Source organism: Lolium rigidum, unplaced genomic scaffold, assembly GCF_022539505.1.
Source record: "Lolium rigidum isolate FL_2022 unplaced genomic scaffold, APGP_CSIRO_Lrig_0.1 contig_41486_1, whole genome shotgun sequence".
Lineage (NCBI taxonomy): Eukaryota > Viridiplantae > Streptophyta > Magnoliopsida > Poales > Poaceae > Lolium > Lolium rigidum.
The window spans coordinates 42928-55827 of NW_025900503.1; the positions used below are offsets into that span (position 1 = coordinate 42928).

Sequence of the window (12900 nt, forward strand, 5' to 3'; positions counted from 1 at the left end):
AAGCTAACAGAACATTATTAGGATCAACATTAGTCCTATCATTCACAAGCATAGACATAATAGCATCAATCTTATCATTCAAGGAAGAGGATTCTTCGATAGAATTTACCTTCTTACCTTGTGGAGCTCTTTCCGTGTGCCATTCAGAGTAATTAATCATCATATTATCAAGGAGCTTTGTTGCTTCACCAAGAGTGATGGACATAAAGGTACCTCCAGCAGCCTGAATCCAATAGGTTCCACGAAGAAAAGTTCAGTCCTGCATAAAAGGTTTGGATGATCATCCAAGTAGTCAGTCCATGGGTTGGGCAATTTTTAACCAAAGATTTCATTCTTTCCCAAGCTTGAGCAACATGTTCATTATCTAATTGTTTGAAATTCATTATGCTACTCCTCAAAGATATAATTTTAGCAGGGGGATAATATCTACCAATAAAAGCATCCTTGCATTTAGTCCATGAATCAATACTATTCTTAGGCAAAGATAGCAACCAATCTTTAGCTCTTCCTCTTAATGAGAAAGGAAACAATTTTAATTTTATAATGTCACCATCTACATCCTTATACTTTTACATTTCACATAGTTCAACAAAATTATTAAGATGGGCAGCAGCATCATCAGAACTAACACCAGAAAATTGCTCTCGCATAACAAGATTCAGTAAAGCAGGTTTAATTTCAAAGAATTCTGCTGTAGTAGCAGGTGGAGCAATAGGTGTGCATAAGAAATCATTATTATTTGTGGTTGTGAAGTCACACAACTTAGTATTTTCAGGAGTGGCCATTTTAGCAGTTGTAAATAAAGCAAACTAGATAAAGTAAATGCAAGTAACTAAATTTTTTGTGTTTTTCGATATAGAGTGCAAGACAAGTAAATAAAGTAAAGCTAGCAACTAATTTTTTTGTGTTTTGATATAAGTGCAGCAAACAAGAATAGTAAATAAAATAAAGCAAGACAAAAACAAAGTAAAGAGATTGGATTGTGGAGACTCCCTTGCGGCGTGTCTTGATCTCCCCGACAACGGCGCCGGAAAATTGTCTTGATACGCGTACAACTGACGCGTCCGTTGGGAACCCCAAGAGGAAGGTGTGATGCGTACAGCGGCAAGTTTCCCTCGAATAAGAAACCAAGGTTTAATCGAACCAGGAGGAGCCAAGAAGCACGTTGAAGGTTGATGGCGGCGGGATGTAGTGCGGCGCAACACCGGAGATTCCAGCGCTAACGTGGAACCTGCACAACACAACCAAAGTACTTTGCCCCAACGAAACAAGTGAGGTTGTTAATCTCACCGGCTTGCTGTAACAAAGGATTAGATGTATAGTGTGGATGATGATTGTTTGCGAGAAATAGTAAAGAACAAGTATTGCGATAGATTGTATTTCAGATGTAAAAGAATGGACCGGGGTCCACAGTTCACTAGAGGTGTCTCTCCCATAAGATAAATAGCATGTTGGGTGAACAAATTACAGTCGGGCAATTGACAAATAGAGAGAGCATGAACAATGCACATACATGATATGATGAATATTGTGAGATTTAATTGGGCATTACGACAAAGTACATAGACCGCTATCCAGCATGCATCTATGCCTAAAAAGTCCACCTTCAGGTTATCATCCGAACCCCTTCCAGTATTAAGTTGCAAAACAACAGACAATTGCATTAAGTATGGTGCGTAATGTAATCAATAACTACATTCTCGGACATAGCATCAATGTTTTATCCCTAGTGGCAACAGCACATCCACAACCTTAGAACTTTCTTCACTGTCCCAGCATTTAATGGAGGCATGAACCCACTATCGAGCATAAATACTCCCTCTTGGAGTTAAGAGTAAAAACTTGCCCAGAGCCTCTACTAATAACGGAGAGCATGCAAGATCATAAACAACACATAGGTAATAGATTGATAATCAACATAACATAGTATTCTCTATCCATCGGATCCCGACAAACACAACATATAGAATTACAGATAGATGATCTTGATCATGTTAGGCAGCTCACAAGATCCGACAATGAAGCACATGAGGAGAAGTCAACCATCTAGCTACTGCTATGGACCCATAGTCCAGGGATGAACTACTCACTCATCACTCCGGAGGCGACCATGGCGGTGAAGAGTCCTCCGGAAGATGATTCCCCTCTCCGGCAGGGTGCCGGAGGTGATCTCCAGAATCCCCCGAGATGGGATTGGCGGCGGCAGCGTCTCGCAAGGTTTTCCGTATCGTGGCTCTCGCATCGGGGGTTTCGCGACGAAGGCTTTAAGTAGGCGGAAGGGCAACGCAGGGGGCCACACGAGGGCCCCACACGCCGTGGCTGCGCGGCCGGGGCCTGGGCCGCGCCGCTCTGTTGTGTCGGCGCCTCGTGGCCCCACTTCCTTTCCCCTCGGTCTTCCGGAAGCTTCGTGCAAAAATAGGACCCCGGGCGTTGATTTCGTCCAATTCCGAGAATATTTCCTTTGTAGGATTTCTGAAACCAAAAACAGCGTAAAACGAGCAACCGGCTCTTCGGCATCTCGTTAATAGGTTAGTGCCGGAAAATGCATAAATACGACATATAATGTGTATAAAACATGTAGATATCATCAATAATGTGGCATGGAACATAAGAAATTATCGATACGTCGGAGACGTATCAGTGGACTACTCACACATCGATCCGGAGGAGATCATGGCGATGAAGAGCCCTCCGGGAGATGATTCCCCTCTCCGGCAGAGTGCCGGAGGCGATCTCCGGAATCCCCCGAGATGGGATTGGCGGCGGCGTCTCTGGAAGGTTTTCCGTATCGTGGCTCTCGGTACTGGGGTATTCGCGACGAAGGCTATATGTAGGCGGAAGGGCAGGTTAGGAGGCGTCACGGGGGCCCCACACGCTAGGGCCGCGCGGGCCCCCTGTAGGCCGCGCCGCCCTAGTGTGGTGGCGCCCCGTGGCCCCACTTCGTATGTCCTCCGGTCTTCTGGAAGATTCGTGGGAAAATAGGCCCCTGGGCGTTGATTTCGTCCAATTCCGAGAATATTTCCTTACTAGGATTTCTGAAACCAAAAACAGCAGAAAACAACAACTGGCTCTTCGGCATCTCGTCAATAGGTTAGTGCCGGAAAATGCATAATAATGACATATAATGTGTATAAAACATGTGAGTATCATCAATAAAGTAGCATGGAACATAAGAAATTATAGATATGTTTGAGACGTATCATACGACACTGCCATTTATCTATTATATCCGCTGCGAAGGTTCTTGTGTTCATCAAGAATTGTCTAGCTCAAGGTTTGAGGCGTATCGTTCTTCGATCCGTTGCTTGCTGGATTCGTTCCCTCTTCTCCAGGCTGCGTTCATCGCGTTGTTGGGAGGATTTACTACCCCGTGTTCTCACTGTGAAAGATTGGGCATCAACCTAGGTGGATCTACTGGGATCCCCCCTTATCATGTGGTATCAGTTTTCTGGGTTGCTCACGGCGAGGTTTTGTTGATCGATCGCATCTAGATCGGTTTGCATCGGAGAAGATTAGCTCTAGATCGGAGGAGCTTGGCTCTCGGTCGAAGGAGGTTGAGTTGGAGGAAGTTTGGAGCTGTTTGGGCGAAGTTTCTCCATTGTTTCGGGCAGTTTCTACGGCCAGAATCGCGAATTTTTCGAGTTGGAATCGGGGAAGAAGATGGCTTTTCGGACCCCGTCCGGCGCACGATCCGGTCAACTGGCCCCACAACCGGACTGGCCGGCCCAGAACCCGGTCGGACCGGCCCTACAACCGGCCGGCCCGGTCAAAACCGGCTCTCAGGTCGGTGCCAGCCGGAGTGCTGTCCAGGGGCCTCCGCTTCTTCGCCCGGTCGGCCGCCCGGTCAAACCGGTCACCAGACCGGACCAACCGGTCCCCAGCCTGGTCAGACCGGCTGCTGGGCCGGACCGGCCGGTCACCAGCCCGGTTCAACTGGCTGCTGGGCCGAATCGGCTTGTTTTACGTTCCGCGCAATCGTCCGGATTTCCACTTTCGCATTCTTCCGGGGTGCTGTCATTTCCTGGTGATTTTCATGGGAAGCGGTGTGTTTCAGGAAAAAGGTTGGGAGATGTTTTCAATGATTTTATTGATATATTAGACGGTGTGTCATTTGCTGAGACTCGGGTCAAGTGGAAACTTCATCATTATGCATCAGTTTCAGATTATGAGTTGTGGGAAAGTCATATACACCAGGGTTTGCAAAGGTGTGGTATTTATGAGTTCTTTTATGGTTCTACATGGTTGGCACTTGCTGTTCGACGTGTGGATGAAGAGATACACAACTGGTGGAACAAGGAGATGCGTGTGAAGGGCATTATGGCTGCAACTTGGTTTGATTTTCGGGAATTCTTACGTGTGTGTTTTGTGTCTGGTGACAACCTACAATGCATGTGAAGACCCTCAAACAGCCACCTCGGTCACCGACAGTTGAGGTTGGCACGAGGTCGCAGCTATGTTCCACGGAAGCTATGGCTATGTCTATTCCGTCTCCTACAAAGGAGGTGGTGTGCTCTAACACTACCGTGAAGGAGGTTGTTCCAGTACAGACAGTCACTAAGGAGAGGAAACCTGGCTCTGATACCAAGAGCACTACTGTGACTGTTGAGGAGGATGTACCATTGAGCGGGCTGAATATGCAACTCAAGAAGGTACAAGATGATGCTTGCAAGACAGTTGACAAGGGTCAGCGGTGGAGTTTGTTTCAGACTCAGTGCATTATCAAGGGCAAGGCTTGCAAGTTGATGATTGATGGTGGTAGTTGTACTAATGGCATTAGCAAGGCGATGGTGGCAGCATTGGCGTTGTCTACATGGTTTCTTCCTGTACCTAAGCGTCTTGAGTGGTTGAATAGCTGTGGTATGCTTAAGATGACTCACAAGGTGCGTGTGCCATTTGCAGTTGATGATTATGTTGATGAGATAGAGTGCGATGTATTGCCATTGGAGGTGTGTGGATTGTTACTTGGGCGTCCTTGGCAGTATGATCGTAATGTGACACATGCTGGGAGAGAAAATACATATTCTTTTATGCATAGTGGCAAACAGCGGACTTTCAGGCCCATGGGTGATGATCATATCAAGTCTGATGTGGAGTTAGTGGTGCGTAAGGAGAAGTTGCACAAGTCTAAAGTGCAGCAAGAGGTGCATGATGTTCCGAGCATTGATGTTGGTGATGTTTCAGCCATGCCTGTAGATGACAAGCCAGTTCTTTTTGGTGACAAGCCGGATGAAGCTACACTTGTTGTTGATGTGGATGTTACAGCATGTGCTACAGTTCCAGTTTGTGTTGATGCCAGTATATTGACTGATGATGTTTGTGCTGATGGTGTTTCAGTACATATGGCGCAGATGCGCGTGGGAGGAGTGGGAGGCGAGTGCGTCAGTGGAGACAGTGGTCAGCGACACTACCGTGCTAGGAGTACTGCAGTCCAGTTTTCCGCGATGCCGCGGATGCATCGAGGCAAGGATGGACGTGTGAGACATCTATGTGGCCCAGGAATTACACATCTTGTGCAGGGTCATGTGCAACGACACAAGGGTCCATCAAAACCTCGCAAGAAGAAGGTATTGGCGCCGAAGTCCAAGCTCATGTGGAGAAGAAAGGAGGCGCCAAGTGATGTATCAAGTCAAGCAGGCCGCGAGGGAGGATGTGGTGTGGAAGGCAAGCAAGACTTGAGGACGGCAAGGACGTGTCATGTTCATATCACGTCACCTTTTCCAGAAGACCCTCACGCGTTGGGGACAACGCTTCTTGAAGGAGGGGAGGATGATACGGGCATGGAGGCCTATGTGGAGCCCAGATTCAGGACTCCACCAAGCTAGGTGGTACGCCATCGAGGATTCAGGAGTGACACGCTAGGACGACCTATGCTATGTAATAATTAAATCTACGGTTGTGTCATTCATTCTATGTTAGGAAATAATGTAGCCGGGTTATGTGGTGGGCCAATTAGGATTAAATTAGTGTTGCGTATGGTTTTGGGCCTATCCAAACCAAACCAAGGTAGGCCCATAGTGGGGCGCCCCAGCCCAGCAAGGGCTGGCCGGCCACCCTCCCCCTCATATAAGGAGGTGGGGCGGCTAGGGTTAGAGAGGGATAAGTTTAGACTAAAGTTTTAGGGTTTGCCCCATTGCGTATGTTCACGTGTATCATCCCTCCGGGGGTACGGCGTTGCCGTTTATCTATTATATCCGCTGCGAAGGTTCTCGTGTTTATCAAGGATTGTCTAGCTCAAGGTTTGAGGCGTATTGTTCTTCGATCCGTTGCTTGCTGGATTCGTTCCCTCTTCTCCAGGCTGCGTTCATCGCGTTATTGGGAGGATTTAATACCCCAGGTTCTCGCTGTGAAAGATCGAGCATCAACCTAGGTGGATCTACTGGGATCCCCCTTATCATGAAGTGACATGGTCAACGGTGGTGCGAACAATTTTGCACTCCCTCTGTTTTTTTTTAAAATTACCCAACTTTATCTAAATATGAATGTATATAGAGATATATCCATATCTAGATAAAGTTGAGTAACTTTTATTTTATGATGGAGGGAGTAGAAATGTTTGGACATAGACTAGATTTGAGGGGTAGGTTTTATTAGAGTCCTGTGAAAAAAAAAACTTTCAAACTCCTTCAATTCAAAAGAGCCCCCAGCTTTGTGCTGGCATACGGGCTGGGTCGGGCCGGGCCGGAAGAATCCGAAGTCCACGGCCCAATCTCCATTCCAAACAGACCGAGCACGCACACGCTGGCAGCATCACCCTCTTCCTTCCTCCTCGTGGTCAGCCAACCAGTTCCCAAATTCCCCCACTCGCGAGCCCTAACTCCGACCAGCCTCCCGGATCAGATCCCTCGCATCCCCTCTTCTCCCCAGAAGCAGAATCCACCCGCTCGGATCTCGCAATCGCCATGTGAGTACCCATCCTCCCCTGCGCCTTCCTCTCCTTCCCTGTCCGCTGCTCGCCAGCTACCTGAATCTCGTCTGCCTGTTCTTCCGCGACCCGTGCGCGTCTCTCCTTTCGGTTGAAGCTAGATTGCCGGAGCTACGGGCTTGCGTCAGGAAAAAAAGATCAGGCGGTTTGGTTGGTCTCTCTCCGGTGGGTCACGGAATGGGGAAGAGCAAGCTTGCTCTGTTGTGGTCGTGGTCGTGGGGGGCAAATGTGTGCTGGTGGCTCTGTCGGGGGTTAGGACGCGACTGGGAGGAGCGCGTGCTTAGATTTGGTGGCTTTCCGGTTGTGTGGGGAGCTTGATGTCTGCTTTGGCGATGAGAAATGGGAGCCCGGGGCTATCTTCTAGTAACGTGTAGTGATGTAGTCACGCTATTCAATCCGCTCCGACTGCAGCAGCTGATGGAAGCAGGTGTTCGGCTAGTCTGTTGGTTGTTAGTACAGTAGGATCTAAACCAGTGTGTTGCATACTTGCATTGCACGCGCCATTTCTCGTCGATAATTTTGACTACTACTATAATGGAGGGTTGATGATGTATTGGAATGAAATCCTATCTTATGTGGAACTGGCGTGTCTTGGATCCTTTTTCTTGTGAGGACACCACTCTGCAATACTCCTGGGCGTTTCATCTTTGTAGACCGCTTAATCTTGTGTAATGCATCTGGTGGAAGAGTTGGTGTTCCAGTTCCACGGCATGTTTGAGGATATAAAGTATGGAACAAGCTTAGAATAAAACTACAGATCCTTTATTAGTTACCTGACCCAAAATTCATTACTATACCCTGCCTGCAGTTCTTTATTCACACTATGATATTGTAAAGTAAAGAGTTCAGTTTTAAATAGCTGGCTTGTGCCTTTGTCTGTAAGAGCATCTGCACCTGCATTGTTAGCTCTTTTCAGTGTGTTCTATTGCTATGGAGTAGAAGTGTGTGGCTAAGATAACCATGGACGGCTTCTCATATGCGTGGGCAGCTTCAGTTTTGCTTTCACCTGTAGAATCAAGAGCCCAAGGCTATCTTCTATGGTTTAGGGTTATAGTTGCGCTGTCCAACTTGCTCCAACTGCATCAATAATTGGAAATATCTATGCTGCCACTATGTTTACTTGTTAGAAGGCTCTGAAGTAGTCTATTGCATTTCATGGCCCATGTCTGCATGGATAATTTTGAGACAAGAAGCATATCTGACTATACGTTATAGGTTAAGACGCCTCGAATCCTATATTATGTGGAATTGGGAGGTTTGGTGGGTCATACTCTCTTAAACACACTGCATCCTCCCCAGGTGTTTCATCTTTGGTGACGCCTTCATCTTGTATAAGTCCTCTGAGAGGTCGTTTGGTATCCATCATTTGGGCCTGGAATTCTGGAATTCATTTTGGAATTTCATAGGTGGGTTGTTTGGTTGTTACAGAATTGGGTAATCATTTCATTTAGGAAATCCAGCAAAATGACACCATGGGTAAACACAATTCCGAGCTGAGATCTGTCATTTGCAATTCTTGTGGAAGCCATTTACAAATTCAATATTGAATTATGTTGTCATTTGCAATTCCTGTGACAACCAAACAAGTGTCTATTTCTGGAATTACAATGTAAATGAAATGAATGCATGTATTCATTTCAAAATGCTACAAATGAAATGAAAGCCTGGCTTCCAAACGACTCCTGACAATAATCAGCCTAGAAAAGAACAATAATTCTTGTGAGAGCCACCTGACTATGAACTATGTTGTACCCTATATGCAGCTCTTTATGACAGCTATGTAATTATTAAGTTGACACTTGATTTATATGGCTGGCTTGGGGTTCTTCTTTAAGTTGTAGAAAGAATACTGAACTGCTCATGCTTGTTGAGAGCCTATTCCGCACATTTCTGTTTTCACCGTTTCACGATAGTAATCACCAGAGTTTCGGATGTTTCTGTATTGTGAACTTTGAGACCTTTTTCATAGCAAAGAGGCTTATCGGTTCCAACATTCCTAAAAGGTTTATAAGACAGTCATGTTTCATTAACTTTCGTAATTTTCTATTGTTGTTTTATATCAGGGCGGATGAGGAACCTGTTGATCCAAAGAAGTATCTCGAGGACCGTTGCAAGCCACAATGTGTAAAACCATTTTATGCTTATGAGGTGTGCACTTAATTATTTTGTGGTAACACCCTCTTGATTTGGTGTGATAATTTAATGTGATGGTACTGATATTTCAATCACTGAAGTTTTGAGAAATTGCGCTCTTGTGTTTGTATAATCATGGAACAATTCCTATATGATGGTGTTTTCAATCTGTCTACTGTGTGGGCTGACTAGATCGGCCAGAGCTTGTTTCCTATAATCTAGTACAGTAGATGAATTATGTACACCTACTTATTTGCCATGTGAATGTATGAGTTCTGGCTGTTTGCCATCAAAGTTTGTCATAATATTTGCAATAAGCGTTGGCTTCATCAGACTTATTCTTGGCAGTTTTTCACACTAAGTAACATTCATGTTTTTTTGTTACACTTATATTTTTTCTCTGATCTAGTTCAAATATAACCTGTGACATCTAAGAAAAGCTGCACAACTCAATTTTCTTATTTGCTGCCATAACAGACTGTTAAATTTTTTCACTGATTGTTTAATAATTCGCTCGTAGATTGGTAGAGCTGTGTGGATTCCTATAATCCTCTGTGATGCTGTTTCTGACACATTATATCGGTAACGCACCAGAACTTCCATGGGTTTCTCTGTCCGAACATCACGAATATCCCACTTTGATTGTAAAGTTGAGAATCACATAGATCTTCATTGCTCTGTCCAATCATCACGAATTTCCCACTTTGATTGTAGACTTGAGAATCATATAGATCTTCATTGCCACAGTAGTTGTGCATACTGAATTTAATATTTCTGCAGCATGTGCTTGATATTATTGTGATAGTTTTGTCATCCATAAATGATACTCATACAAGATTACTTCTCCAATGTTGCGCAGAAATGTGTTAAGAGAGTCGAGGCTGACGATACTGGGCACAAGCACTGCACTGGGCAATATTTTGACTATTTGTCATGCGTCGACAAGTGTGTAAGTAACTTACTATTAAGCTACAGATTAATATTGCGAAAACCTCTGCGGGAAAGCACTGCCAAGATAGAGACTGAACAATATATCTGGTATATGTATCTACAGGTAGCCTCAAAGCTCTTTGAAAAGCTCAAATGATGACTGGATGCTACTTTCAGTGAGTGACCTGATCATTGGCCATAACCTTGTCCATTGAAAAGTTGACGAGTCTGGAAACTGCCCTGTAATCGTGTTTCTATTTCCTGAACTTGTAATAAGAGCCACTCTTTTGCAACCGTCGATTTATGTGGGCTAAGCACTGATGATGTCGATAATAACTTGATGTCTGTTGATTTACCTTTCTTGCACAAACCATTTATCTCAGTGATCATATCAAACATGCATCCAGTTGCATCTTTTTTGGCCAAATAAATGTTATCTAAACTATGTAAATGTTTGGGTTACATTTGTGCTTGTGAAATTTCATGGAAAATCACTCTTGCGTTTGTCTAAAAAAAAACTGGGTTTGCTTCAACATTCCTTTTTTTTATTTCACCCAAATTTACAAGCACACGAGTGAATATAATATCAACATGTTCAAAAGTTTGATAGCTTGTATTCGTATGTACGTGCGTTGAATTAAGTATTTATCCTGACGTTGCTCCTGCAAACACTAGCAGTAGCGGTGCGCGGAGCTTTCTGTTTCGTTTTGGACTAAAGTACTGCAAAAAAAAGACACTAGAACTTTTGTTTGGTGTGCTGTTATCTCGATGATAGTGGAACCTGCCCTGTTATCGGGGGGTCGTTTGAAAAAAAAAAGTTACTGGCGTGTTAGACTCTCCTCGCATTGCAGCACTACTGTCTTAGTGTGCTGCTAGCCTGCTAGACTGGATTTTAGATAAAGATTTAATTTCATGACATGCGCATTGACTTGCAGAAGTCTCTCCGCTGTATCTCTGCTTTGGAGGAGACTAGCAGGAAACTCCGTGTAGCCATCCCTTCACCTTAGAGAAAATACCACGGAATAAAATAATCCCAAGAAATTACTTGATCCCACCTGTTTTAATTTCAAGTTTGGAGAGATCTATAACATCTTGTAATCTATCTTAACGCTTTAGCATGTTTGTTTTCTTCCACCCATATTAGTTTTTGTTAATTCTAAAGTTTTGCATTAGTTGCATATTTAGCTCCCTTGGAGGAAGGAAAGATTTATCCAATGAATTCTTGATCCATTATTATATTTTGCATTGGACATAAATATGATATTTTGAAGTGATAAAAGTCATCTAAATGATTTTCTACGCACCTTGGTGAAAGGGCAAAATGAGAGGAAGCACCAAAAGTGTTAACGACCGACGGTACAGCTGAAGCCTGCCCGTACTATGTGTCTGTACCATGTGGCAACCACCTTACCTCATCAAATAGTTTCACCTCGCGAAGACGGTTCTAAGATCTGACATTAAGAGACACCATAACTCGCAGGAACCTCACCTCTATAAGGAATTCGGAGGGGGTGACAAGGTATTAACTTGTCAATGCCTACGGATTGTAGACTAGGGTTTAGTTGGATGTAGAGGGCAAGTAGATCTCGAAGGTTTCAGCCGAAAAGTACTCGACGAATATGAAAACTAGGGTTTGAGAAACAATGATTCGATGCTTTCGTGTCCCTCGACTCCCCCTTATATAGGAGGCGGAGCCGAGGGATTCGTATTGTACAAGTTACGCAGTCCGGGAAGGTTTCTAACTCCTCCCGCAAGATTACAAATAATGCTTCTTATTACAACTCTAGCTTTCCTTAATAATATCTTGGGCTTCCGAGTCTTCTTATTCTTCGGGTAGTGGGCCTTCAGTAAACCCCGGGTACTATCATCGGCGAGCCCATTGGGGATGCCTATGTCAGTAGCCCCCGAGATTTTGCTTGAATCGTAGAGTCGGGGAAAATCTCCACTGTTTATTTTTACTCGACAACTTAAAACCTTTCTATATTTCTTCACATAAATTTCTATATTGCACAGGGATAATGGTAGTTGGGGCTAGTTCTTCTGACGGACCAGGTACTAGTTAACTGCTCTAGTGGCAATCCGCAAAAACCTACTTCAAAATCACGTCCCTGGACATGATCTCGGGATACTGGTGTAAACTTCGACAGGTGCCGCTTAAGGTCTTACCATTCCGTCGAGTCCCGAGCTATATTTATCGGGTACCTAACGCGTCCGTTAGGATTTTTCTTCGTATCCGTTGATACGGATAAAAGTAGCAAACCGACGTCGAGACGGCGCCACGCCTCACGTAACGGATCCGGGGTCTTACCTTCGCAAAGTTTTGCGGCATTCAGAAATTGATCGCAACTTTGGCGTTCCGAGAATATATTGTCGAGTGCTTATTCGGCTGTTGGAATGGCACATTTTATTGAGTCAAAGATGACTTATATTGCTCTCCCGATGGGAGTATATGCAGAGTTATTTATAACTCGAAATATACTCTTTTGCTCTTCTATCTTTCTTCTTTTCATTCTTTCTTTTTTTATAATTTCATCGGGCACGCGAACAGCGTTCCCGATGGGAGTAGCCCCCGAGGCTACAGCCAAGGACTTGTGCTTGGTTGTAGGCTCCACGCCTTATGCCGCTATATTTTCTTTCTCTCCCGAAGTTTTATAATTTCTCGGGTGCGCGAACAGCGCTCCCGATGGGAGTAGTCCCCGAGGCTATGAACAAATATTTGTATTTGATCATAGGCTCATGCCATTTCTATTTTGTCTTTCTTGATCTTTTCATTTTTTCAAAGTAGCCCCCGAGCATTTGATCAAAAACTTGTATTTGATCAAAGGCTCTCCAATACTTTTGCATGTCGCCTTTTTATGCCGCTGTTGAGTCGAATTTTTCTCTCTGACAAGGTGACGTTATTGCTGATGATAGCC

The 12900-nt window shown here is 44.5% G+C and overlaps 1 protein-coding gene across 1 annotated transcript; it reads left to right on the forward strand.

Moving 5' to 3' along the window:
- Nucleotides 1-6856: 6856 nt before the first annotated feature.
- On the forward strand, nt 6857-10340 carry LOC124681383 (cytochrome b-c1 complex subunit 6-1, mitochondrial-like). Its single transcript, XM_047216309.1, has 4 exons — nt 6857-6901; nt 8986-9070; nt 9915-10004; nt 10110-10340. Coding segments are annotated over exons 1-4 (210 nt in total). The 5' UTR covers nt 6857-6899; the 3' UTR covers nt 10143-10340.
- The last annotated feature ends 2560 nt before the right edge of the window (nt 10341-12900 follow it).

What these genes read in the sequence shown, in the direction of transcription:
- LOC124681383 (XM_047216309.1), top strand. An exon ending in AACCATTTTATGCTTATGAG is followed by an intron (nt 9,071 to 9,914) that starts GTGTGCACTTAA and finishes AATGTTGCGCAG; the next exon opens with AAATGTGTTAAGAGAGTCGA. An exon ending in TGTCATGCGTCGACAAGTGT is followed by an intron (nt 10,005 to 10,109) that starts GTAAGTAACTTA and finishes ATGTATCTACAG; the next exon opens with GTAGCCTCAAAGCTCTTTGA.